Raw genomic sequence first — 27,362 nt, forward strand, 5'->3', positions numbered from 1 at the left:
GCCTGCCAGGTGTCCAGAAGCCTCCTATCCATCCCCACCCTAGGTCTTCTATCCATCCTCAAAATCACAAAAATATCAAAATAGCTATATCATTGGATTATATAACTTTGGTTTATATAAGTTTAACATTCAGTATATTTATAATGCATAGTATATTTTAGTGAAAATTTACTTCAACAGATGGAGTGACAGGTCTCAGACAAAAGGAAAGCACTCTGGTTAAAAACATCTGTCAGCTGTGGTGTTACCTGGGCAGGAGTCTCTTTCAAAAAGCAGGTTTAGTGAAAACTCTGTTTTTTTCTTCAATGTGACATCATAATGTTCCTTCAAAAACACTTCTGGTAATTATTCAACACTGTAACCATATTTGCTGTAACACCATCCCACTGGGTATATCAATTATTCTTTTCACTGTTAGAATTAATAATCAACAGTATATTCTCTCTCTCTCTCTCTCTCTCTCTCTCTCTCTCTCTCTCTCTCTCTCTCTCTCTCTCTCTCTCTCTCTCTCTCTCTCTCTCTCTCTCTCTCTCTCTTCTCTCTCTCTCTCTCTCTCTCTCTCTCTCTCTCTCTCTCTCTCTCTCTCTCTCTCTCTCTCTCTCTCTCTCTCTCTCTCTCTCTCTCTCTCTCTCTCTCTCTCTCTCTCTCATGATCAGTCTGCAGCTGAGAGGTTGGAAACAGCAGCTAACTCCCTCTGAACTGTTACTGACTGCTGCTTATTGTAATGGACTGATTCAGCCTGATGTTAATGATTTGTAAAAAATTTGTTCTTGAGCAAATAAAAGTGGTTTGAAAAATCGAAATCCACCCCCCTCCCCTCCGTAAAGTGCTGTGAGATAATGTATATTATAATTTGGCACTATACAAATAAAACTGCATTGAACTGAATTGCATTGGTGGAGGGGAGGAGGCGGCGATTCTAGTTTGCTACTAAAATGCCCAATAACTCACAACCAGGAAATGATCTGTCAACATAAGTGGTACTGACCAATGACTGACGGAAGCACTGATGAATCCAACAAAGTACGATTACATGATGAACACCTGGAACAGTTAAGCAGTTTTATTTTCAGACTGAAGCAGGTGACTACAGCACACATCAGGCACAGAGCTGAGCTGATGTGCCCCCCAGTGACATGTCACATGAAGCTGGTTACAGTGGTATTCTTCACACACACACACACACACACACACACACACACACACACACACACACACACACACACACACACACACACACACACACACACACACACACACACACACACACACACACACACACACACACACACACACACACACACACACACACACACACACACAGTGTGACAGCAGCCTGTGATTCAAACTCTGACTTTCTTTGAAACCTCTTGGTCCCAGTCAGTATCGAGAACATCATCACCTAACTCCACAGAGCCAAAGAGGGACAGTCCTGAGAACGGACCCTTAGACCCACTGGCGCTTGGTGGGGGGGCCAGCTCAAAACACTTCCTCTTCTTCAGGTTGAAAGAGCTGTCAGAGTCAACAGGACCATTGTTTATCAGACTGTGTGCAGTATGAGTGGGCTCTGTCTTTGTTTTAGACTGTGACCCCAGTACTCGTTCAGGTTCTTGTCCTGGTGGGAGCCCACTAACTGGGGGGGGTAACACATCTTTTACTTTGCCCGTGGTGACGACAGGTTTCATCTTTCCTTCTGAGGGAGCCTGTTGAGGAGAATTTTGAGTTTTCTTGACGTCAGAATTTGCTCTGGAACATTCAGGACTGTTTCCTTTAGATGAACCTTTTCTCACTCCAGGAGGATGATTTGTGGTCGTGGACTCAGTTGTGCAGGTGAATGAGAATCGTGAGAGTTTAGCCAGTGTTGAGAAGCCCACAAACGACTTTGAATTTGAAGGTGGGGTACCAGCCGAGCTGTCTGCTACAGTCTTATCAGCAGTAAGAGCATCTGTATCATGACTCCTCTGTACTTTACCGACAGCTTTTCCTCGAGCCACTTTGTCCTTTCCAAAGGAAAAATCGTCCTCATCCAGTTGTATTGATGTTAAACAGGAACCATCTTCAATTTGTCCGTCACCCACACAGCTGACATGTTTTCTCCTGCTTGCACCTTGTAGAAGATTTTGCTTCTGGTTCTTCTCTGTGTCTGTAGGTGGACTGGCCGACTCATCACCACCACGTTCAGTTTGTAACTCTGAGCTGAGTAATGGTCTCATCTTCCGTGGTTTGAATTTAAAGCCTGACAACTTTGCGTGCAGGTTTTTACCTGTTTGAAGTTCAGCTTCCATCTTCTCCCTCAGCACAGAGCACATGTTCTTAGTCCCAGTCTGGTCCCTCCGGTTTTTGCCTGACGACTGGTTGTCCTGGATCCGGTTGTGTTCAGCTGATGACAGTGTGCTGCTGCTGTGGGAATCTGAAGTTGAATTTAAAGCATCAGTCACATTTTTACCTGCACTGTTCGTCAACCCCACCCTCTCTCCATGTCCCCCTTCTCCCTCTGTGTCACACAGCTGATGGTTCGGGTCCAGGTCCCCCAGTCTTCTGTCCCTCAGACTCTTGGAGACTTTCTGAACCACATGTTGATCATCTGTGTGTGTATCAGAGTGTGTTAGACCCCCTGCAGCAGAGCTCACTGCTCCATCCTGGTCTGGTGATGAGTCTGTGTTGCTCTGAACATCACTTTGACCGTGTGGATGTTTGACTGCTTTTCGATTCAGTTTTTCTTGGGTTGACGTAATTGTCGGTGAGGTCATATGATCTGGTGACACTGATGGAGTGATGGAGTGGAACCAGTCCAAGCCACTCTCCACTGTGACATCACCCTTATGGTCACTGGTGATGTCATGGTGGTGTGTTTTGTTGATGGTGTATGCGTCTCTGAGTCGATGCTGGTGATTATCAGCTGCTGGATCAAACTGGGAGGCGTCTGACGTGCTGCTCTTCAGCCTGGTGAACACAGAGGATGTTTAAAGATAATAGAAGATAGAGAAGATAATACAACCAAAGGATGAGAAAAATAAACTGCACCAGCCATGTTCATCACAGTAAAGAAACAGGGCAACAGTATGGATGGGTTTTTAAAGGTTCTGTAAACAAGATTTCAAACAATAATACAGCAGCTAACAACTGCTTTCTCTTTAAAGATATAGTGTCGTCAGAGTGGCGCAGTGGGTTGAGCAGGTGCCCCATATGTAGAGGCTACAGTCCTCGCTGCAGTCGGCCCCGGTTCGACTCCCGCATCAGACGGCCCTTTACTGCATGTCATGCCCGCTCTCTCTGCCTCCCCATTTCCTGTTTCTCTCTACTGTGTTATCAATTAAGGCATAAAAAGCCCCCCCCCCCCTAAAAAAAGGAAAAGATATAGTGTAGTCATGTGGTCCTGAGCAGAGAACAAAGCCACACCCCCTCATCTGTTTTTTGAGTCAAGCCATGGAAAACAATTGAAAAAAATTAAGTTTCAAATCAAATTACTAATGGTTCAGAATGAACTCTTAAAACAATCCACGGATAAACAATCAGCCACAACAATAAAAACAGTTAGCTGTTTTAATGTTGTGGCTGATCTGTGTATATGCACTGACATGCACATGGCTGATTGTTGTTTGTGTGCATGTCATTGACTGTGAGCCCCTGCTGTTAATCCGTTGGTCCTCCCCACATTTATAAAGACACAGGCTCCGCCCACAGGTGAGATTGCTCGGTGCAGTACACAATGTTCAGGTGAAAGTGAGAAACCACATTTTCGTCTAAAAAGGCCTCAGACAAATGGTCTCGCCCCCCCAGTACCTGTCCGACCTCCTCCAGCCCTATACCTGTCCTCAGAGACGGGTCTGCTCTCCACCCCCTAGGAACTTTGGGTGACAGAGCATTCGGTGTGGCAGCCCCCACCCTCTGGAACTCTCTCCCTGAAGAGATTCGCACAGCCCCATCTCTGGGCATTTTCAAAAACCTGCTGAAAACCCACCTGTTCACCAAGGCCTATCACCTCCATCATGGCCATCCTTATTCTGTCTCATCTAGTTTTCATTTATATGTTTTATTTACTTTGTGTTCTTACTCTGTAAAGCTGCCTTGGGTACCTTGAAAGGCGCTATAAAAATCCAAGTTATTATTATTATTATTATTATTAGTGTGATATGTAGTGGCAGTGATGATGGTTTACAGAACCTTTAAATAGTTGTGTACATGAGTAGAGTTTGATGGCATGGATCAGACTGTGTAGACAATATTGATGGTTTTCATCTCTTCCTGGGATTTCTTGACATTAATACAAAAACAACACAAGCCAGAACCTTCAAGCACAACAACATTCATAAGCTCATCCAACATTAAGACTATAACTGACACCAGTATGTGAAATACTGTCAATCAGGGGGTGCTTCAAAAACCAAAGAGAAAAAATAGCCAAAAAGAATTATATACAAATAATTATAATGTTTTAACAAATTTGCAAATTGGGAGAAGACATTTTTCATCTTCTGTTCACACTTTCGTGTGAACAGAACGTTTCCAGTTTAGAAGCTAGATACATGTTGGATGAACAAATAAAAACAACAAGTGACACATGCAGTTTGCACACGCAGGAGCACACACACACACAAAATTATTTTCACTTGTGTGTGGACGCATGTCTCCAAAACCCTGTGTAACATTACACACAGTGTGGAAACCTTCATCACTTATATAAATCTTCAGACACAGCACCTGGGTTGAACTGTTCTGACGGATTCAGTTTACACACTGAGATCATGAGCTGTAAAGCAGCAGATCAACAAGCACATTTTGTTCTGAGTTTTCAGGACTGTTCAGAATCTTTTTCTGTTGGATAAAAAAAAAAGACATGAGACATAAATTATCTGATAAATGTTGTTCAGATAAGGAGAGTGTGAGCAGAATGTATTACTTGTCTGTATTAACATGCAGCAGCTGCAGGACTGATAGTCTCTACATCAGCTGTTCTCTGTCAGTCACATTTTTAATGTTTTTTTTTTACATTTTTACATCTTGGGGGGGCATGGTGTTGATTAGGGGTTGTGAGACCGCCTGCATTGACACACTGACACTAAACATAGGGAAAAGCAGTCGCTCACCTGGCCAGCCTGTCCATCTCCCTCTGAAGGAGCAGAGGCAGGTTCAGTCCCTCCAGCAGCACCTGGCACTGAGTCTGATACTGCTGACCAGGCTCCGCAGGGAATGAGGTGAGTAAAGCATTCACATTCCCCAGCAGAGCACCACCCTAGAAGAGGAGAGCAGTTAGTGACACAGGCCGCACTGTTGATGTGATGGTGGGTGGAAATGTAAATGTCAGTAAACAGCAGGACAGGTGTGATCTGTATCAGCTGGCATCCACATCACAGGGTGAGGAAACATGTCACCAGTAGATGGCAGGATATATCATTAGACTTATGTAGGCTGCTGCAGGGACATGATATTACCTGATCTTATATTAGCAACATTAAACTACTAAATTATAGCAGCAGGAGAATTTGTATTAAATTAGTGCAAATAAAACATTATCGCTCTCTCTCTCAAATCCAAATAGCTTTAATGGCATGAACAAAAATATGTTTTTGCCAAAGCAGTTTACATAATATTAAAATACATCTCTCTCTCTCTTATGCTATGCTAATTACACAAACTACCAAACATGCAACTCCTAGCAACCACGAGACAGAAAATGGTATTTAGGTGGAAAACCCCTTTAAAACTACGTAGAAATACGGTCCTGAAATCAGCCTCCAGTAGCTACTGCAGGAACAAACTACTGGCAGCTCCTCTGTTCCAGCCTCATACACACCAACATGCTACTGTCGTCTCTGCCACCAGCAGTGTCAAAGCTCCTCCCTCATCACTACTACAGAACAATGCCTGTGACATGTCTTAGTGTATTTCATATCACAGAGGGGCTGAGCTGGATAAATAATCAGAATATGTAACATCTGCACATCCACACTTGACTTGTAGAAGCTGTTTCACAGTCCTGTACGTCACTGAAGGAGCCCCGACCTCCTCTGTCTCAACCACTTTTTGAGACAATAACAACAACATGTGGTATCTCAACCACCCTGCTGTGTATCTCTTACGACAACAGCTGTCCTCTCCCAAAGGAGTCAGTCATGTGACCAGAGACCAGTATCGTGTCTCTGATGTTAGCGGCAGCATCGTCAGTCAATATACTCACCAGGACATTTCTGTTCTACACCAGTGTCGCTATCAGTCACACACAGTAATGAAGTGGCATAAAGAAGTCGGTGAACCTTTTAGAATGACCTGGTTTTCTGCAGACTGTGATCTGATCTAAGTCACAGATGTAGATACACAGTGTCCCTAAACTAATATAACACAAACAATGATAATATTTTGTGTCTTTATTGAACACAGTCATTAAACCTTCACAGCTCTGGTGGAAACAGGAGGGGAAGCTTGTATTTAATAACTGGTTGAACTTCCTCTGAAACCAGCTCTTCAGTAGCTGCTGATCAGATTAAGGACCATGTTCTTATAGCGATGCTTCAGTCAGACATGTTTTCGGGATGTCTGGTTTGAGCGGCTCTCTGAGCTCAGTCTACAGTTTCTCTACTGGATCCAGGTCTGGGCTCTGACTGGACCACTCCAGAAGGTGGATTTACTCTGATGTTCAGGGTCATTGTCTTCTCCTGAGCTTCAGCAGGTGGACAGACCCCCTGACATTATCCTGAAGAGACCTTGATAAAACTGATGAGGTGGAGCTGGGCCAGGTCCAGAGGCAGCAGAGACTGATGCTCCCTCCACCCTGCTCCACCTGTGGGAGGATGTTTTCATGTTGGTGTGCAGAGATCTGTTTACTCCACTCAAGGAGCTGATCTTCTTCACACAGTCCAACCTCAGTCTCATCAGTCCATCAAACATGTTCCAGTAGTGTTGTGGAGAGTCAGACTTAGGCTCAATGATGCAGCATCTTCTGCTGTTGCGTCCATGGCAACAATACTCTATGCTCCATGATGTGTGTGGTGGACTCATGAGCAGAGACGTGAACCAGCTCCAATGGTTCCGTTAAGCCTTCAGCTGTGACTCTGAGCTTCATCTGTGTTGAGGTGCTGGAGTCTCAGCTGGACGTTGTGTCACTGAATCATCTCCATCTATAGACAGTCTGCATGACTGTGGACTGATGAAGATCTGAACACAGCTTCATCATCTCTTCTTCATCCTCAGTCTCTGAGATCTTTGTTGTGAGGCCTGGTTCACATGAGCTGATGTTTCTCTTAATGTCCAAGTTTTGTCAAAGTGTCTCTAAGCCAAACCTCCAATCTGGTTTCACTGACTGACTCCAGGTCTGATAAGTCCTGACTGCAGTTAGCTTCTGTTCCAGCTACACTCTGAATGTCTGAATCTTGTTTTCAATATGGACATATGATTTGTGTGTTGTTGGTTTAAACAGATTGTGTTAACTTGTGTTAATAACTGTAACTTGGATGATGATGTGACCATATTTAAGGACAAATTTATATAGAAATGGAGGTAATTCCATTCAAAGGGTTCACTTACTTTTTCTTGTCACTGTATTTTACACAGTATATAATGTATGTAAAGTGTTCAAAAAACAAATAAAAAGACACAGGTAAAATTATGTTTGTGATCATCACTCACATAGTGAAGTAGCTCATCTTACCTGCATTGAACACTCCATGACAGAGACTGCTATGACAGCATCCTCTACAGTCACTGTCTCTCTGTACATTAGCCTGGCGTGAGCTGCAGGGTTAAAACAAATCTGTGTGAATGATGCAGGTTTCAGCTGCTTATATACACTCAAATTTATGTCTATTTATGTTTTGCACAACACAATGTTTACTACATCATCAACACAAAATAATTAAGGTTAACTTATTTTTAATATCCCACCAACGAACCTCCCCCTGACCTGAACATCAGCTTGCAACACAAACTTTGATGGGTGTCAGGGTGTTGGGGTGGGGTTTGGGGGGTGTCCCAAACTTTTACACATGACATAAATAGTGTTTTTTTTTTAAGCTGAGGAAATAAAGAGTGCAATAATATTTTCATGTGTTTGCTGGGGGGGGTCTGTTAAAAGGAGTAGATCACCATGGTAACCTACACTGCCTTGTTAACCTGCTCCAGAGCAGATTATCTTACTGACCATCTCCACATGGATGAAGTACTGACAATAAAGTGATGAGTCATAATGAACAGTAGATAGTTTTATAGATCAGTATTAGCTCACTTTGCTGTTCCAGGCGTTTCATGTCTATAAATTATAGTCTGTAACTTTTCCACATTAAAATGTGTAAAAACAACCATGTTCTATATATTGAGCTGTGTTCTTACATTATCACAGATGTTTCCATCAATTTTCAAACCAGAGAAATCTTTGATTTTTATCATGGTAACTTTTCATTGGTTGCCTGTCAATGACATCATATCCTCTATGATCATGTGTCAGTGTGTTTGTCTGACAGAAGCTCAACACTGACTTTTATCTAGTTTTAAGCCACATACACTTTTGACACCTTGGAGGTTTTCAGCTCTATATTTGAACCAGATGAAGGATTTTAGTCGTCGGACGTCTGGATCTGAAGTTATCAGAGAAACAAACTGAGGAAATGTTAGACAGCTCAGCTCAGAGATGTCCTGTGCCCAGCAGACACCGTCAGTGAAGATTTTTAAAGTGGAACTGTATGATTCAGTGTTACTAGTTTTAAAACCATGGTCTGTTTGTTATCAAATATTGTGATATTTCCCACCATATGGAATATTTTTCAATATTCAATATCGCCCGCCTGATATCAAAACTCCACCCTCACCTTCAGCCAGCCTGCTCAGACTCTCCAGCATGCGGATGGTGGTGCGGGCAGCGTTGCGGCCGTCACTTTTTCTCTGTAGCTGGTAGTAACGAGACAGGATGCTGTTGGCGTCCTCAGACACCTGCGGCTGCAGGCGTTTAATCACACTGAAGTAGCCCTTCATCTTCTCCATGGACCACAGGCTGGAGGAGTCAGCAGGCATTCCTGAGGGCAACACCAGACCCCTGTCATCATGAAGGGCTGTGCCATGGCAAAATGAAAACTATGACAATTATCACAGCATTATTATTGATGTTACAGTATTAAATTACAGTGAAAATTCTTAAGTCATACCTCACTAAAAACATTATCGATCATTAGCCTATTCAGTTTATTATATTAGTGCACTCTTGTAACAACATTCTGCAATTTCCAATCAATATCAATAATTCATTTTCATTGATCAATTTTTGGTGCATATTTTTTCAGTGCTGTAATTATAAATATTATGTATTTTATGATTGATATAGACGTACCACTTTCTGCCTGGAATGATGTTGTACAAGTCAGAGGTTTATATACACCTTAGCCAAATGCATTTAAACCTGACATTTAATCCTAATAAACATCACCTGTCTCAGGTAGGTCAGGACCACTACTAGGATAATAGCAGGGAATGAGCTATGATAATAGCATTGCCTTTAAATTGTTTAACTCCAGTCAAACTCAGGCAGCCTTCACAAGCTTCTCTTGGCTGAGCAGCCTTTCAGGTTATGTTTTACTGTGGATACAGATCCTTTTATAACCGATTCCTCCAGCATGTTCACAAGGTCCTCTGCTGTTGTTCTGGGATAGATTTACACTTTTCATCTCTAAGAGACAGAACAAGTCTCCTTCCTGAGTAGTCTGACACCTGTACGGTCCCAGACTAGCAGACGCCCACATTTTTTTCTGATTTCCTTTGATTTTCCCATGATGTCACTTAAACAGGCTCTGAGTTTGAAGGTAATACTTCCACAGGTAAACCTGCAATTAACTCAGATTATGTCTATTAGCCTATCAGAAGCTTCTATTTCTGGAATTTTCCAAGCTGTTTAAAAGCACAGTGAACTTAGTGTATGTAAACTTCTGAGCCACTGGATCTGTGATATAGTTCATTAACCTCCTAGGACCTGGCGTCCACATATGTGGACCTCACATTTTGGGTTCTCTAGACCACAATACTAACTTTTTCTCAACAAGGGCCTGGTGACCACATATGAGGATATTATACTGCCACTCAGTAATCGAAATTTAAAACTAATGTCCTCATATGTGGACATCATTTTTCTCAGGTCCCAATCAGCCTAAATAGCAAAGAGAAATTAAAAATGCACGCCATGCAAGAGTTCGGGTCTTAGGAGGTTAAAAGTGAAACAATGTGTCTGGAAACAATTGTTGTGTCATGCACAAAATAGATGACCTGACCGACTTACCAAACATATAGACTGATAACATGAAATCTGTGGAGTGGTTAAAAAATGAGTTTGAATGACTTCAACCAAGGTGTGTATTAACTTCTGACTTCAACTGTATTGTAATAAATACATGCAATAAATAACACAATAACCTTCATTAAGTCATTTTTGAATTTGTTTTTTTATTTTAGCTTTTCATTTCAGAATTCTACCTGCTGTACCTCTGTCCTCCAGAATAAAAGAGGAGATGACGCGGTCCCACTCTGCGTTCCTGGTGTCCAGCAGAACCAGGACCAAGTCGAAGCGACTCAGCAGAGGGCTGGCCAGAGCTACGTTCACAGACAGCGGCTCGTTGGGATTGTACTGGCCTTTAGGGTTGGTGGCTGCCAGGATGGTGCTGCGAGTATTCAGCTTACACACCATGCTTGTAGAGACATGAGAGAACAGAGGAGGATACAGAAAAGGTGAACATCTTAACCTTGCTCAGGTTTCTGTAGAAAAGGTCCATAGTAAAAACAGTACAGTGTTATCAGCTTATTTCTCCAATAACGTTGTAGAGGACTGAGTGAAGAATCTAACCACAAAATACAGAACTTCACTGGTTTCTGCTGGTGGTGTCAGTCTTTTCACAAATGTCCAAGAGACAGAGACTTTATATTCCGGTACATTACAGTGTATATCAACATAAGCATGTTAGGAGTACAGCTCTAGGGTCAGTTAGTCCACCACATTGGTCCAGACTGAAATATCTAAACCACTACTGGATGGATTGCTATGAAAGTTTGAACATGTATGCATGGATACGTCTGAACCAAGTCGAACAAGTCGATGCTAAAATTCTGAAAATGTGACAGTATTTGTTTTCCCACAGTACAGAAGGTACTATAGATGTAGATTCTTCAGCACTGATGAGCGCAGTATAATAACACTACAAGTGTTCTAGGATCTGCTCTAAGAAAGGAAGAATGCAGTACAGTAAACTATAACAACTAGGGATGCACAATGTTATCGGCACGACATCGGTATCGGCAAATGTGACATGTTAACTATGTGCATGCGACGATGCTAAATGTGTACTACCAGCGCTAGCGACAAGCTTCGGTGGCTACATGGAAGTATTTTCAAGTATCTGAAACAGACAACAAAATCCATCTTTGCAATATTTGTAAAAGCACCAGTGATGCGAGGAGGGGTAAAACAACACTCCTTTAACATGACCAATCACCCTGAACAGAACCAAGACTTCCTTAAAAGTAGGAGAGCTCAAAACCTGTCAGCATTCTCTATTTCAGTTGTTCAACAAAGCTTAGTAATATAGTAGCGACCACCCAAAGGTGAAAGAGCTCAACAACAAAATCATTGGCTCTTGATAACCAGCCTTACAGCATGGTGGAAGATGTGGGCTTCTGTGGGCTAATGATGTGCCTGAAGCCACAGTATGCTTTGCCTGGCCGCCGTTACTTTTCAGACGTGGCCTTAACTGAACTGCAAAGCACATTCTCCAATCACATAGAGAAGCTCCTCACTGATCACTCACTCACTGAGCCCTGTCAGCATGCTGAGCTGTCCTACACTCACAGGAGTGCTGCACTTCTCACACAGCAGCTACTATTGCATCTGCTTGTGATGGCATGTTTGAGAAATGGAAAATAGCAAACGAGAAAGAGAGTGTGCAAGAAGTGCTAGATGACAATGTGCACAACATGGCTGTCATGAATCAGCTCCAAATTCATAACAAAATAAGGGAGACCACACAAATAATGGTAATAAATCATGTAAGTTTAAAGCCCAAATCCAAATTTATTTTGAATAATATTATGCAAAGACTCAATGCCGAATGCCGAATATCCTAATGACAGGGCTGCAAAAATAAAGCCCATCACATCAAGCGTTGATTAGGTTTCTGAAAGGAATGCAAAAAGGTGAGGGGATTATGGTCTGTGTACACAATCAGAGGATTTCCAGAAACAACATACACATCAAAGTGCTGTAACCCCCAAATCAATGCTAAGGCCTCGTTCTCAATGACTGAGTAGTTCAGCTGGTAGGAGTTGAAGAAGAATCCTCTCCACCCCCACATCATCAGCTTGCAGCTGCACCCACTCAAACTGTGGCGACAGGAGAGAGACAGGAGAGGAATATAGGAGAGCTTTAACATTTTCAAAAGTGCACTGGGCCTTGGCTGACCAAAACACCTTGACCTTTGACTTTAGAAGATCAGTCAGGGGTGCTACAACTGAAGAGAAGTTCTTACAAAAGCTTCTGTAATACCCCACCAGAAAGCAAGCAAGCACATCAACTCCCTTTTAGTTACAGGTGGAAAACTCTTGATGGCCACTTTAGCACAATGGGCCGAACCTGTCCCTGCGCCACCACTTTGCCTAGGTCGGTAACTGTAGCTCGAGATCAAGTAATCCTGTTCAGAGACTTGCTGTTTAACCGCAAATGGGCCAGAACACGGTGCCTGAAACGGTGAACCCACAACTGACAGAAGCAACATGACTTGATCCCCAAGACTGAACAGTCTTTGTTTCGCTTTACGCTCAAAAATAGCTTTCATTTTCTTTTGGGATCTATTCAATCTGCGTTCTGCCATTTTCCCTGCCAAGTCTGTGCCTAAATCCATTCACATAGTCCACCAAATTGTGTGGTGGCTCAGACTGATGGCATGCACTTTTCAAAACAGACAGAGATCCACACACTGAGTCCCCAAAAACCAAATCCTTTGTACTGAACTGTGCAAGCTGGGTATAACTCTGCCTCAGGTGTAGACTCCACAACTTTACACACATCTGCTTTTGAAGGCAGTGGGACAGATACCTGAGTGACTATGTCAGGTGGTGAAACATCAGCCCAAACTCTACATCCTGCCAGGTCATTCCCAAGAATCATATCAACCCCATCCACAGGCAAGGCTGGACACACCCCAACCTCCACCTCCAACCCACAGACCAACTCCATTTTATGTACCGGTACTGGAATAACGGTCATGCACATGTCCGTTATCAAAATGAAGCCTCCAGTGTTTGTATCTGAAAGAGAAAGGTAGAACTGACACGGAGACAAAGGTATGTAGTTCACCAGTGTCCCTCAAGATTTTAATTGCCACCTTCTTCTTCCCAGGCAGGGACACATAACCATCTGAAATAAATGCTGACTAATCACCTGTACTTACAATGACACTCAGAGAGGAACACACAGGGCATCAGAATGACCCTCTGGGTGGAGCATTAGCCAGGGTGAAGAAACAGGAGTAGCCAAAGCAGCAGGCTTTATCTGCGCATTACCTGCAAACTTTGGTTTTCCTTTCAGTCTTCGAGTGCCTAATTGTGGGAGGCACTTATACACTCTAAATCAGTGGGGTGGGAAGGCAACTGGTTAGACCAGTGACCACCTAAACAGGAAGAAAAAGACAAAGAGCCTAATGCAGAGTGGGAGGGGCTGTCACAATGGCAATGGCAATGATGGAGTTTGGTGTGCCATGTCTACCATGCAGGACATACACTGCAATTGGCTGTAGACGAAGGTGTCCTGTTTCAGCGAAGTTTCGCATGCAGGCGCATTCTATTGCATTGGACTCTGATCATCTCCAGTAACTTCTTCTTTGAATCTTTTTTGACACTCGTAAAAGTGCAGTTTTGTAGAAAGTTAAGTGTTGGTGAAGAGGTCTAGACTTAGTCTCTGGCCTGGACCTGGACCTTTTTTCCTCCAACAAGAGAGTCTTCATGAGGCTCCAGAGGCTCTGACACTGTGATTAGTAAATATTCAAATAGTATCAAACAGTTACAGAATGACTCACAATAAATAATAAGGATATTAAATGATGATGAATGAGCATAAACACAATTATTTCTGTTTATTAACTGTAGATTTGTTATTGCTGTGTAAATGGTAAAACTTAATGAATGAAGCTCTGTGAACACAGTTATTTTATTTTCTGTTAAATTACATGTCTCTTATTTTGGATTTTCACTGTAACTTGGATCACTTTGGAAAACTGTGTGTACACATGGTCAAAGGAATGTGTGAGGTGACACAGTCTGTGTTTATAAAGACCAAGTTATGTGTGGGGAAATGGTGGTACGCATGGTTTTTGTCTGTATGCATCATTTTGTATCTGACTGTTGGTTGTGGTGTAGTTAGCATGTTCTACAGGACACACCAAGTCAACTATTTATTTTAACTATAAGATACTCAGGAGGGAGTGGTCTGGAGTGGTCTGGAAGTGACCGACTGAGCCAGCTCTGTGTAGAGTTTGGTAACAAATTTACCTCCTTGTTGTGTCCTTCAGTGAAATCAGCTTTTTCTCCTTGCTAGTGTTCTAACATTTTTGCACTCTATAATCTGATGAGGAGCAGTTTTCAAAGACTCCGTACCCCCTTATAACTAGGTGCTGCATTATTTGCCTAGACTAGAATCCTCTGAGTGTGTGGAGATGCAGGACCATCCTACCCAGCTTTGGCCACACTTATAGACTGTTGCTCCATAGCTTCGTGGATGCTGATGCGGTCGTGTTCCTTGATGCTGTTGAATTCATCAATGCAGCACAAACCACCATCTGACAGGACCAGGGCTCCCGCCTCCAGGTGCCAGTCACCTCCATCTTTGACCGCTGCTACTGTCAGTCCTTCAGCAAATAAAGTGATGTGTCAACAAATTCAGTCAATCCAGTAACAAATAAACTAGTTAATTAGGTTTATATGTAAGTATGAATAATTCTTCATCTGATAAAATTAAGCTCTTGATGACAAATTCCTGATAAATGGACTAAATGAGTCACTGAAACAGACTGACAGTGTACAGGACCCACCTGCACTTGTTGATCCGATTCCAGCTGTGAGCACAGAGCGAGGCATGATCTTAGCCGCATACTTCAGGAACTGAGACTTCCCCGTGCCAGGGTCACCAACCAGTAACATATGACACTCACCTAGAGAGGACAGCGTCACATAAAGGACCAGTTTTTCCCATGACAACAACCAACATACAGCAGCACATACAACATGTTGTTTACCCCTGATCTTGGACCCAGAAGAATCTATCCTCTGTACTCCACCAGCCAACACCATGGCCACTGCCAGTTTAATCACATACATGCCAAACACCTGTGGACACAGGCTCAACAACACCTGGTTCCTCCCTATAGAGATGGGAGAGAGCATTAAAAAAAGAAATCAAAATAAAATAAGAAGGAAAAATATAGTAGTTGTTTAGTGTTGTAAGGTGAATTCTTCCATACCAGCTATGGGATCATGTTTGTAGCTTTCCCAGAAGTCTTCAAACTCCTGCTGAAGGTCTTTCATGAGCAGAGCAGCAGCCACCTGCTGGTTGTTTACTTCTATGTTGTTCGCTTTGAGGACCAGCTCCACATCACAGCGCGTGCCATCATAGAAGGGCTTCCAGCGTTGGCACATCACCCCGTAGACCGTCACGTCGTCTCCTGGGAGCACCCACACAGTCCAAGATTACTGAGAGCTACAGCTTGAGCATGACACCCAACGCTGCCAGGTGGAGATGAAGGCTATGCTTTCTCATTCACTTTCATGTCAACCTTCAAGATGCAACAGTGCTTTGTCTCACAGCTTGTGTTGTACCAAAAAGGTGAAATGATCAATCATAATGTTCAGTGTCTGATCGCATGGAGGTCAAACAGGCCGTCAATATAATTAGTGATGCCCTGATTGATCGGCCGCCGCTCATGATCAGCCAATTTTCATTAAAAATACGTGATGACAGATGTGAATTAATGCTTCTATTCACCGATCACCTTAAAACTGATCACCTGTGGTTAATTCTCTGGTGTCTGCAGCTGAGAGAAGCACTGTGTAGTGTAGTCCCGCCTCCCACCTTGTTCACTGTGCCTGCCAGCGACAGGCCACCAAAACAAAACATGTGGGCCGTGTGGAACTTTTACAAAGTGTGTGAGACTGATAGAACGTACGCCATCTGCAATGCATGACACGACAGAACACCTACAATTTGAATGCATTGTAACTGACTATAAATCCTATTATTCTTTGGTTGGCATAATGCAACTGGGTTAATGTTCTGAAACATATTGCCTTATATTTATTAGTATTTGCTATTTTTCATTTGCAGTGTTTAACCTATTGAATAGGCTTAATTAAATTAATTTAAACAATTGTATTAATTTACATAAATTAACACATGTAATTGATTAATTATTACATTGTGTAATGCAGTTGTCCTTTCTGTAGGATACTTGTTGCATTGCTTCTTGGGACTTTTTTGTTCTTCTCTGCTGAACAAGGTCAAAACATGTTGTTGACTTGTTGTCCTTTTATCAGGTTATGCAGTGCCTTCTGCTATTTACAGCTCTTACCAGATTTACAACTGTCAACCAGGTCATCCTCAAGGACCACCACCATGGAACGAGGAATACTGCCCACCGACAGCCTCTGCACCTGAGGTGGGGTTGGGAGGGGGGCAGGGTTTACACTGACCAGAAGTACTATCTATATTTAACACACTTTTTAATTTGAAGAAAATTTTAACAATACTCTGACAGAGATCAGTTTGTCATAGTGTCCCTACTTGCTCTTGAATCTTAATCTCCTGATAGTCCCTGCAGGCAGCAGGCTCGGATCCTCCTGACAGACAGCTGAACTTGTAGGAGTTACAGGCATCAGGATTGGGGCAGGCCACCGGCTGGACAAAGGTGTAGAACTGGTCAAAGTCAGCCTGCATCGTGAAAACATGACGACACTTTGCGCACATGTAATCACGCTCGTATTCCAGAACCTATGATAAGTGGAGAAGGCACTGATTGTAATACAACTTGAAACAAAGAAATGAAGACAACACTCACATGTTTGTTCAGCCACAAGCTACAGCATCTGAATTACCAGTCATTTTTTGAAGGTACAGCCTCCAGCTATTAAATCTCAATTCTGTCAAAATGTTGAATTTTTAGGGCAGCATGGTGAAGCAGTGGTTAGCACTGTCGCCTCACAGCGAGACAGTTCTGGGTTTGAACCCCGGGCCTGGGCCCCTCTGTGTAGAGTTTGCATGTTCTCCTTGTGTCTGTGTGGGTTCTCTCTGGGCACTCTGGCTTCCTCCTGTTGAAGAAAATTCACTCAAGTCCTTAGTTTCAAGTTTGCTGTAGTGTTGCAAGCTTATTGGTATCCGAGGATACGGTGAGTGTACGGCAGGGGGACAGTTATACAGTTCAGGACAATGGGATGGACAACTGTATTTGCATATACCTGGGGTTACAGACATTTGGTCAGACATGAAAGGAAATTAGAAACAAAAGGTGACGTTCTCTAGAGGTCTTGCAGTGTAACACCTAGGTTCAAGTTATCAAGGGGGTAGGAGGGCCTCTTAGGCTGGATCGGCATATCCACAGGTAGGGCAGGAAGGGCCCTTAGACTGAATCAATATATCTACAGGTAAGTTGTTGTTAAGACGATAAAGCGTTGGTGATGTAAGAGGGAAGAAGGGGTGTTCTCCTTGATGAAAGGATCAAGGGGCCAACTCAGTAGGGTTATAGAGTTGTTCATAGGTGTCAGCAAGTCTACACTGAATACACTGAAGACTGTGTATATTCTTCCTGACTCCCATTAGGTTAATTGGTGACTCTAAAGTGCCCATAGGTGTTAATGTGTGCACAAGTGGTTGTTTGTCTCTACATGTCAGCCCTGTGATAGGCTGGCAACCTGTCCAGGGTGTATTCAACCCTCGCCCAATGTCAGCTGGGATTGGCTCCAGCCCCCCTGTGACCCTTCAAGGAAAAGCGGTATAGATAATGGATGGATGGATGTGCGTTTCCTTTAATCATGGCTTGTGTCAGTCCATACTTTCAGACTGTGCATAAACTATTCAGCAAAATAAAAAACAACTTTAACTGTAACACGTGGGTACACTCTGTGATTTCCAGTTAAGGTTCACTGTAAGAACAGGTGTGAACACCTCAGCCCCTCCAGTGTGGACCTGGGTTGCGTCGGATGCTACATGGCTCCACATGGTAAGGAGCTACCTGCCAGTCACAGAATTGTTCATCAAGTATAGGAAGAACCACACCACCAAAAACAAGGCTTAATCTAATCTATGTCCAAAAGAATAAGTACCAGTTCCAAATGCCAGTTGAGCTAAGGTATGAATATATAGACTATATAACTATACTACAACTTTTTCTATACAAACAGAGAGCTTATGTTTCTCAAATGTTGTTCACAAATGTGTTTAAATCTGTGTCAGTGAGCAGAATCTACCTGACAGGTGTGACTCAGGCTGGTCACAACAAAAGGCTACTTTAAAATGTGCAGTTTTATTTTGGAAAAAAAGACATTCATTAAGCACTGAACTGTGAATTTCTCATGACTTCAGCTTCAGATGTGCACTTTTTTGGGGGGAGGGTCATGGATCACAACCCTTCCCCTAGAAATCCATAGTTCAGTACCATCATTCCTTTATTGTGACCAGCCTGAGTAAAACCTATACAACAATCGTGCTGTGTAATCAGCATCTGGATATGCCACATCTGTCAGGTGGAGGGATGACCCTGCTCACTGACAGATTCAAACAGATTTGAGAGAATGACAGATCTTTCATTTCAACAAGCAAAAACAATAATGTTGCATTTATATATATGTTCAGTGATATTTGGCAGACGTGTTCACAGCTGTTGGTAGATTTACCAGATAGAAAAGCTCTACAGCTGTTACAGGACACAGCTGTTGTGTGAAACAGAAAGTGTTTTCTTTACCTTTGAGTGTCAGAGAATACACTCTGTACATATTCGAGCCCTGTGGACTGTTGTAATTGGCGGATCCAAATAAAGCATTTAAAATGTTCTGTCCCCTATCAAATGTTCTGCTCATGTAACAACAACAAACAGCAGCTGCTGTTAAGAGGCGAAAGCAGCATTCAGTTCAGTTTCAGCTAATTGCTAAAAAGTGAACCATGCTATTACCTTGGCAACACTGGTGCGTATGACAGTACCAGTGACAGACAAAAAGTGCCCTACATCTCTGGACCGGGGAACAGTGTCTCTGGTCAGCTCTGGACACACTGGCAGACCTGGACACAAAAGAGTCAGTTAACAACAGAAAATAAGAGGAACTGAATTCAACAGATCAAATCAGCAGCAAACTAAACTATGCAGTCTGCACACAAACTATTACTTACAGTGTCTCCACCAAAATCACAATCCTTAGAGATATCTTTATTCTATAATCCTATAATCTATAATCCTTTTCAAAGTTAGTATGAGCAATGTACTGGTTTCCTGTCACACCCACCCATTCCCAATCTTAACACCCAGTTTCTGACTCTGTATTTTCAAATCGTCATGTTGTCATGTAATAAAGACACCAATGTGAATGATTAAGGTCTGTTAGCTTGTATGGAGCATGCTGGCAGTCTGGACACGGGGTAGATACTGCCTTAAACTTTGTATTCTACATTTTGACCTCTCTATAGGACAGAAACCTGGGAGTGAATTAAATTACATAAAACATTACACAGGTTACAGAATAGCTGGGCACAGGAAAATGCTGGTTTCTGGTCAAGATTGGAATGTGGCTTGTGATTTTGATTTATTTATGATTATTATTCATTAGTTTGTGTGTGTATGCATGTGTGTCCAGAGTTCACACCTTAGTGATAATCACAGTCTTTTTGTACTTACTTTTTCTATATAATAGTAATAACAACAACAATAATAATAATAATAACAACACTAGGGCTGCACAATAAATCAAAATATATTCGAAATCTCCATATTGCCAAGTGCAACATCCAAATCACAGGAACTGTAATTTTTTTGATAAAGGTAAAATGTGTCCCATTGTTGTGCATTGTTAGCACCATAAGTGTTGTGGTGCTAACCGCTAAGCCGCAGTCTACAAATCATATTCTCTGGATGTAAAGGAACATGATCATCTGGTGCAAGACCAACAAAAATCACATCAACATCGTTTTTACATTTTTTCAATTGATTCATGGATTTTTTTCCATATTGTGCAGCCGTAAATAATCCCAATGTAGAGACAGAGGCTGTGCTCCAAAAGCCTTTTCTTCTTCTGAAGGCTCCTCACTGAGTGAAACCAGCTGAAGTATCTGAGCAGCAGCCATGATCACAGCTGCTCCACTTCTCTAAGTGATGAGGAAAGGAGCTTCAGTGCTTCCTATCTTATCTCCTTTAGGAGAGGAAACACCGGACCTTCCTTTATGAGAGGAAAGGAGAAATGCCGTCCCACAATTCCTTGCTGCTGATTTAAAGAGAATGAATCTATATTCATGGATTCGGGCTTCAGTCAGGAGTCGTCATGAAGAACAAGCAGATTGAATTTATAGTTAAAAATATCATCATCATAACTAAATACTATAGTCTGTACATAAATGTTGTTTCACTAAATCCCCTCCCATTGTGTAAAAACCTAAACATTCATTTTCTCTATTTAACAAATGTATAGAAATGTCAAAATCACCTACAACAGGAAACTATATACTGTCTGAATATAATTTATTCTGATTTCCTGAGTTCCTTATTTCTATTTAATTATTATTTTAATGGCTCAACTTTCCCTGTTTGCATTTGTCTTTGTCTTTCAGCTCATTGTATTTCAACATTTCAGTCCTGTTTACTTTATTCTGTGGTTAGGAAAGGAGGATTTATCCTCCAAGTCCTTATGAATTCTCCTTCACATCTTTGACCTCATGATGTTTTCCATTATATTGACTTTTCCACTGAGTCTTGTTGTTACAAAATGGATGTTTTAGTTGTTTACTCCCATTTTGCCTTGTGTTTGCTGAGCTGATCTTCTGGAGCTGACCATATGACCATGTGACCCATGAGCTGGTCATGACATGTCTATGATGTGCTAATAGCTGGTCTGCTTTTGTAAGTGTGAATCCTCTGCCTGTTTCCTTTCCAAGTGGTAGTTTGATGGTGGGAGGGGTAAAAGCTTTAGTCTATAAACTTAACATGAGCTTACTATGAACTCTTTAATAGGCCAAGGATGTTGGCTACAGTGATCATCATAATAATTCCTGAATGTAGTCAGCAAACAAACTATCATCGATCACCTCCGCAAATGCTCATAGTCAATCAAATTGGCACGAGCTGAATTTCCATCACATTTCCTAAAAAAGCAGGACTCCCAGAATCCTAAAAGATTCCAATTGCTTTTTCAATGCAACAAGGACAATAGCAATCGTTGCCAAATTATAATATGGTGATTTCATGTTATGCTCTGGTGAGTAAATACAATGTGGTCAAAAAATCTGAGGGGGATCTTTGCTGTATGTCATTCCCCATCTCTCTCGCCTCATGTCCTGTAATCTGTGTCTGTCGCTATCTAAAAAAGGCATAAAATGCTCAAAAAAATGTAAAAGGTGATAACCAGGAAAGGAGTTATTTCCAATTTGTTCTTTGACACGATTGAACCAACTGTTAATAACCTGTACTAATGCCGACTTAGGCTTAAAGGCAAGTCTCTGTGTGATACTGTCAAAACTTACAGAATCCTGCACAGGTTTCAACTGTAAAAATCCTTTGGAACGTGTTACTTAGCGACAGTGCTATCCATTAACATCATTTCTATAGTAGGCAACACAGTAGACTGCAGATTACTAATCCCAAAAAACAAATGTTATATATAAGGGCAGAAAAGAGGAGAAAGCTCATGTATGTCACAGTCTGAATACCACACAGCCTAACAATACAAACTCTGAGCAACATCTGGTAACATCTGACCATCATTTCAGGTGGAGGTCTAACCTGTAATGCGGGCATGAAGAGTGTATCTCATTTTCTGCTCTTTGGTTGTTTGTGCTCCGGGTGAAGCAGTCTGTGATAACTCCATGGCTGTTCTGTGTAGCACTTTATCAAATATCACCAGGACATCATTGGGATAGGCGTTGAAATAGTCCCCAACCTGTGGCCACACATAATACAGATACCATGTCATTAGTGTAAACACAGATTAAATGATAATGGGTAATAAAAATGACACTCTCTTATCTAATACACACACACACAGTATATAAAGAGTATATCACAGCACAAGCAGAGGTTGCGTCAGACTCTCTCATTGTTTGTCATTTCGATGGACAGGTTTGTAAAATTCCATCATCATCTATTACCACCCGTCATTTTCATGATAATAAGACGGAGCCTATTTAAGAGCATTTGATTTTCAAGAACAAGGATTATGTATTTATAAGGGCATGGAGAGAAAAGATGAACAGAGACACTGTGTGTCGCTCTTCACGTCAAACCACACAAAGCAGGCTAATTATTTTTTTTACAACACTGCAGCCATTGTGCCTAAACAGACAATGAATGATACAATTTTACAGAATGTGACAATTTGCAATTAAAATATGAACAAACCACTGACAAGAAATTACATGGAACTCATTTGAGCTGTTGTAGCTTAGGCATGACCTCAAACCGTCCTCCATGTGTTCAAACTGGGTGCTCGCTTGAGCGTAATCAAACACATTGGGAGACTGCTGCAGAGGCAACTGTCATTAGGTTCATCATCTTTGCCTCAGACAGACGACCTTTAATTTTGTCCTGAAGGCTGAACTCTCACTCTGCTGACACAATGGAAACTGGAATCGATAGCGCTACTTCAGTTCTGAAGTTGGGGAATATTTCTCCCAGGCAAGTGATCAGGAGTCAGCAAGACTCTCCGAGTGTGGACTTCCTGATCCTGCAAACACCGGGGGCTTCACTGTGAAGAAATCCTGCAGCACCACCTGTACTCTGCACAAAATGAAAAACGACTCCACTTCTGATGCAACAGAACCTGACGTCTACCCTTTAGATTTTTCTGTTGTTGAAGAAATTCAGACAATGACAAGTAGCACCGGTAAAATGATTTGGCCTGAATGAAGGAGGTGGTGAACCATTGACCAGAGGAGCCAGAGAAGGAGAGCAAACAAGGATTGATACATGTTTGCCGGTCAGAGAATTGAGTACTGACAGTTTTAATAGAGGAGGCAAAGATATCAGTTACGAGTTTGTGTCCACTGGAGGTGTTGGAGGACTGAGTAACATTTTGAAAGTGGAAAATAAGTGTGTGATACTGCTGATCTTTTCATTGTAAAAAGTAGCTTTACCGGCTCAATTGCTGGAAGAGAAGAAGAAGAAGAAGAAAAAGAAGATGTCAGCGACTGATAACCCTTGAGATCAGCAGGGTCACTGCATTTGTCCTATCTTTTCCTAGCAGCTCTGAGATCAGTACGCAGCTTTCAGATATCGTCAGTCAGCCATGGGTGAGGCAGGTTAGAGCGAGCAGGTGTGGTGGATAGAGGACACAGGTTATCCAGACATGATGTTGGTGTAGAGCAGAGAGACTCTGGCATCATTGACCTCTGGTGAGGAAACTGTGCTAAGACGAGGCAGAGCGGAGGCTTTCTCTCCCACACTCAGATATCTTTAACTTACATCATGTATAACCAGAATAACTACATAGACACAACGCTTTTTGTTTTGAAATCTGTTTACTTAATTTTCTTTCTTTCTTTTTCCTCTATTTATTCCCCTCAAAGTCAATAAGTCATCGTGCTAAATAATCAAAGGTGGTTCACAGCAGCTGCCATCCCATTGCTTCCTTCACCCAGCCTCAATCAGCAAAGCTTGGCAGCTCAGGGTAGTGGTGGTCCATTGCAGTGGCAAAGAACTGAGTGTTACTCTGAGAGGACCATCATGTCATGAACATGTGCTGAGAGCCACCTGAAGTTATGAATGTGGTCCAGAGCAAACTAGCTTGTTTCTGATTAGAATGTTCGCTCATGTATTAGCTAGCAACATAATGTCTTTTGGTTCTTTTAACCTTTTTTGAAGTTTTAAGTTGTTTAATTTCTGGTCCACTTCCTCTTCCTCATGTACTTTCCACCAAAATGATCAGTTATAACAGGTTTTTTTAAACACAGGTAAACCTGCTAATAAAAGCTGATTGATTGCCAGCTGAGTTTGTCTTTCTGTTCGGACTGAGGACACACACAACTGCAAGGAGTGATGTCATCACATGCACTTAGTGTTCCTGGTGTAACAGCACCGTGCTGGACAGGTGACAGGTGTGTTACAGTGTCTGTCTCTGAAAGACGTCACAGCAGGAAAAGGGGTGAAAATTAGCACGTTCACTCAGTAACAATAAACACAATCATAGATTTCTTTTTGACACTGTAGCTAAACTCACTCAGCAGCAGCCATCTCTTAGCTGCTCGCCCTTTACAGACCATGACTTTCTAGAATTTTCAGTAATAACAAATTTGGAGACTGTCTCTTGAAGCACTGTCTAAGCTGGTGTTGGCTTCTAAACCCACCACCTGTCTACCAGACCCTCTACCAGTTAAGCTCTCCAAGGACCTCTGGCCAATCTTGGGACCTTCAGTGCTGAACATTATTCATTCATCACTGACTTCTGGCACCGTTCCCAATAGCTTTATAACTGTTGTGGTTAAACCTTTACTTAAAAAAAAAAAAACACACCTTGATCCAGGATCCTTAAATAATTATCGACCAGTCTCGAACCTTCCCTCTTTTCTAAATTACTGGAAAGAGCTGTGTCTCAGGAACTATCGTCTCATTTGTCCAATAACAATCTGTTTGAACCGTTCCAGTCTGCCGTCAGGGCCTGTCACTCCACTGAGACACTGAGATCTTCTTATCTCAATAAAAATTAAAATCTTACACATCAGTTTATTGATAAAACTGAACAATGTTATCCTGTCATGACCATATGATCAGTCTGTGTATTTTACTAGATTCAGCTGTCCAAATGAATGAGTCAGCGTAAAGTGTAATTAAGAACTAACTTGAAGTCATTGAAGGTTTTGTGTTATACATTTAAATAGTTCTGTCATACATAAATCTGATTGTATATCAGACTGTTTTACATGTAATTACATATCACTACAGGGAAAATATTCCTATTAATATCATATTGATTCTGTCTATTTTGAATACAGTAAATTGTGTTTTCAATTGTGTTGACAGTACCTCCATACTGGCTTCAAACAGTGTCATGGCATTGACAACAACAGGTTGATGGCTCTCTTCATTAGTATCTTCAATAAGCTGGAGAATGTCACCATGGTGATGCTCCGCCAGATAGGCTTCAAACACCCGGCCAATCAGGGCCTCCTGTTCCGAGTTTATCGACATACTGACGTTATGTGATCTGAACTCCTGGAAGAAGAAATGAACAATGCAGAAATCAGTCATCCACAAATTGTAGGAAAATAGTGAAGATTTTGTTTGTGGGTGTGTGGCAGAGGACATCAACAAATTAACATTTAACACACATAACCAGTGTTATTTACAACCTTCTGGCTAACTTGCCCAAAGTACTTAAATTTGTACTATATTAGTATAATGTACCGCACCTGTTTTCATTGCTGATGTGTAATTCATTTATTTCAAATAAACATATGAATAGAACATAATTGCTTTTTTTTTTTTTAAATAGCTTCCATGTCACCTGACCTACCGACTCAAAATCTATGTCTTTATGTTATTACTGCACTTGACAAATGAGATACACCTCTTTGTATTGTATTTTAGTGCTTCTTCTATTTTATATGAATATTTTTCATGGAAGAAAAACTCCAATAAAACAAGGTGTCTCTTATTTGTCCGGTGTAGTAACAATAATATATCTGACAGATTTTGAGTTGGTAGGTCACATGACATGGAAGCTATTGGAAAATATGCAATGATCTTCTACTCAAATATTTATATAAAATAAGTGAATAACACCTTAGCAATGAAAACAGGTGTGCTACATGATACTCATTTAGGACAATTTTTCTACTTTAATTATCACTAATTTGGCCAAGTTAGTCGGAAGGTATTGTAACTAACTGTGGTTATGTGTGTTAAATGTTAATTTGCTGATGGTCCCTAAGTGAAACCGCGGTTAAGGTCGAGCTGTCGGACGGTTAACCGTGATCTTAGAGCCAACACTGGGTGAAATGGAATAAGAAGACGCTGCTGGATCCGGACCGAATCACCGCAGTCACAAACTGTGCTCTCTACACTGCAGCTGACCGCGGTCAAGTACTGGTGGTTACGTGTTGTTGTGCATATTAATGAACCAGGCGCCATCTCGTGGAAGTATTAAGAAATAAGGAACATATAGTGCAACTTCAGGCTGAAATGAATCATCATTGTATCGAATCAACAGCGACACTTTTTTTTCCACTTCAGTTGGCAGACACACAGATCTGCAAAAGCACTACACATCTCTCATATGTTTTCCCTTTCACTTTGATACTTATATTATTTTCCTATAAACTTAAATAGCCTACGTTTAATGTACTTACTAGAAGTCTTTGATTACTGGGTTGTCTCCAGTTCGACAGATTACACAGCTCCAGTCATTTCAATTACCATTTCTATCATCACAAGATAGATAGATAGATAGATAGATAGATAGATAGATAGATAGATAGATAGATAGATAGATAGATAGATATTTATCCCCTGGGGGAAATTCATGGCGAGCTGTAGTTTACTCTCAGTGCCTTTTTACATGCAGGGTTGCTAAGATATTAATCACTGACAGCAAGTTTATAGCTACACGTAAACACTTAATTTTGGTTAAGCTGTCGAGTAATTTTTAATTGAAGCACCAAACTCCAGATATTCTGTTCTGTCGTTTCAATGTGAATGTTAAGGAGTTTTCAGTGTGGCTGCTGGAAGAGCCACAGTGCGCGGAAGCCTACTCAGATATTCAATAGTTAAATAATAAAGGGCAGTTGCAGTCATACTGACCTGTGCTAGCTGTGGTCTCACTGTCCCTCACACACCTGGTGCTGTTAACATGAAGTGAAGGAGTTAGCTTTCAGCGGGAGAAAGTTAACAGTCTTTAGCCGCACACACTCACATTCTCTGGCTGACGTTACCAGCAGAAACGTCGTCATACTGATGGCAGGGTCACTGCTCACTGGTTCAGGTCAGGTCCTCGGTCTCTCCGGTGTAAACAAGCGACTTGTGTTGGCGGGCTTGAAGTTGGTGTGAGCGGGGCTTCTTCTTCTTCTGTTTTTATTGCGGGTGGCAACCGGCTTTGTTGCGCATTACCGCCACCTGCTGTGTGTGTAGTTCTTTCCGGTGTTGTGTCAACGTCTGCCCCCCCGATGGATGGCG

The 27,362-nt window shown here is 41.9% G+C and overlaps 1 protein-coding gene across 4 annotated transcripts; it reads right to left on the reverse strand.

Moving 5' to 3' along the window:
- Positions 1–1,048: 1,048 nt before the first annotated feature.
- On the reverse strand, positions 1,049–27,362 carry mcm9 (minichromosome maintenance 9 homologous recombination repair factor). 4 transcript variants are annotated; one of them, XM_056405769.1, is made up of 16 exons: positions 27,103–27,362; positions 26,991–27,031; positions 25,215–25,403; positions 21,981–22,137; positions 19,170–19,276; positions 16,790–16,996; positions 16,578–16,659; positions 15,474–15,674; positions 15,249–15,374; positions 15,045–15,164; positions 14,687–14,861; positions 10,447–10,658; positions 8,799–9,002; positions 7,646–7,728; positions 5,088–5,233; positions 1,049–2,943 (listed from the first exon to the last, which is right to left on the reverse strand). In XM_056405769.1, the coding sequence occupies exons 3-16, from the start codon at positions 25,377–25,379 to the stop codon at positions 1,344–1,346; spliced, it is 3,585 nt and encodes a 1,194-aa protein (XP_056261744.1). In that variant the 5' UTR covers positions 25,380–25,403; positions 26,991–27,031; positions 27,103–27,362; the 3' UTR covers positions 1,049–1,343. The 4 variants fall into 4 exon arrangements, with proteins under 4 accessions (XP_056261744.1, XP_056261743.1, XP_056261747.1 ...); XM_056405768.1 differs by lacking the exon at positions 26,991–27,031; XM_056405772.1 differs by having other exon boundaries at positions 16,790–16,903; positions 26,991–27,362.

Source organism: Seriola aureovittata, chromosome 19 (assembly GCF_021018895.1).
Source record: "Seriola aureovittata isolate HTS-2021-v1 ecotype China chromosome 19, ASM2101889v1, whole genome shotgun sequence".
Lineage (NCBI taxonomy): Eukaryota > Metazoa > Chordata > Actinopteri > Carangiformes > Carangidae > Seriola > Seriola aureovittata.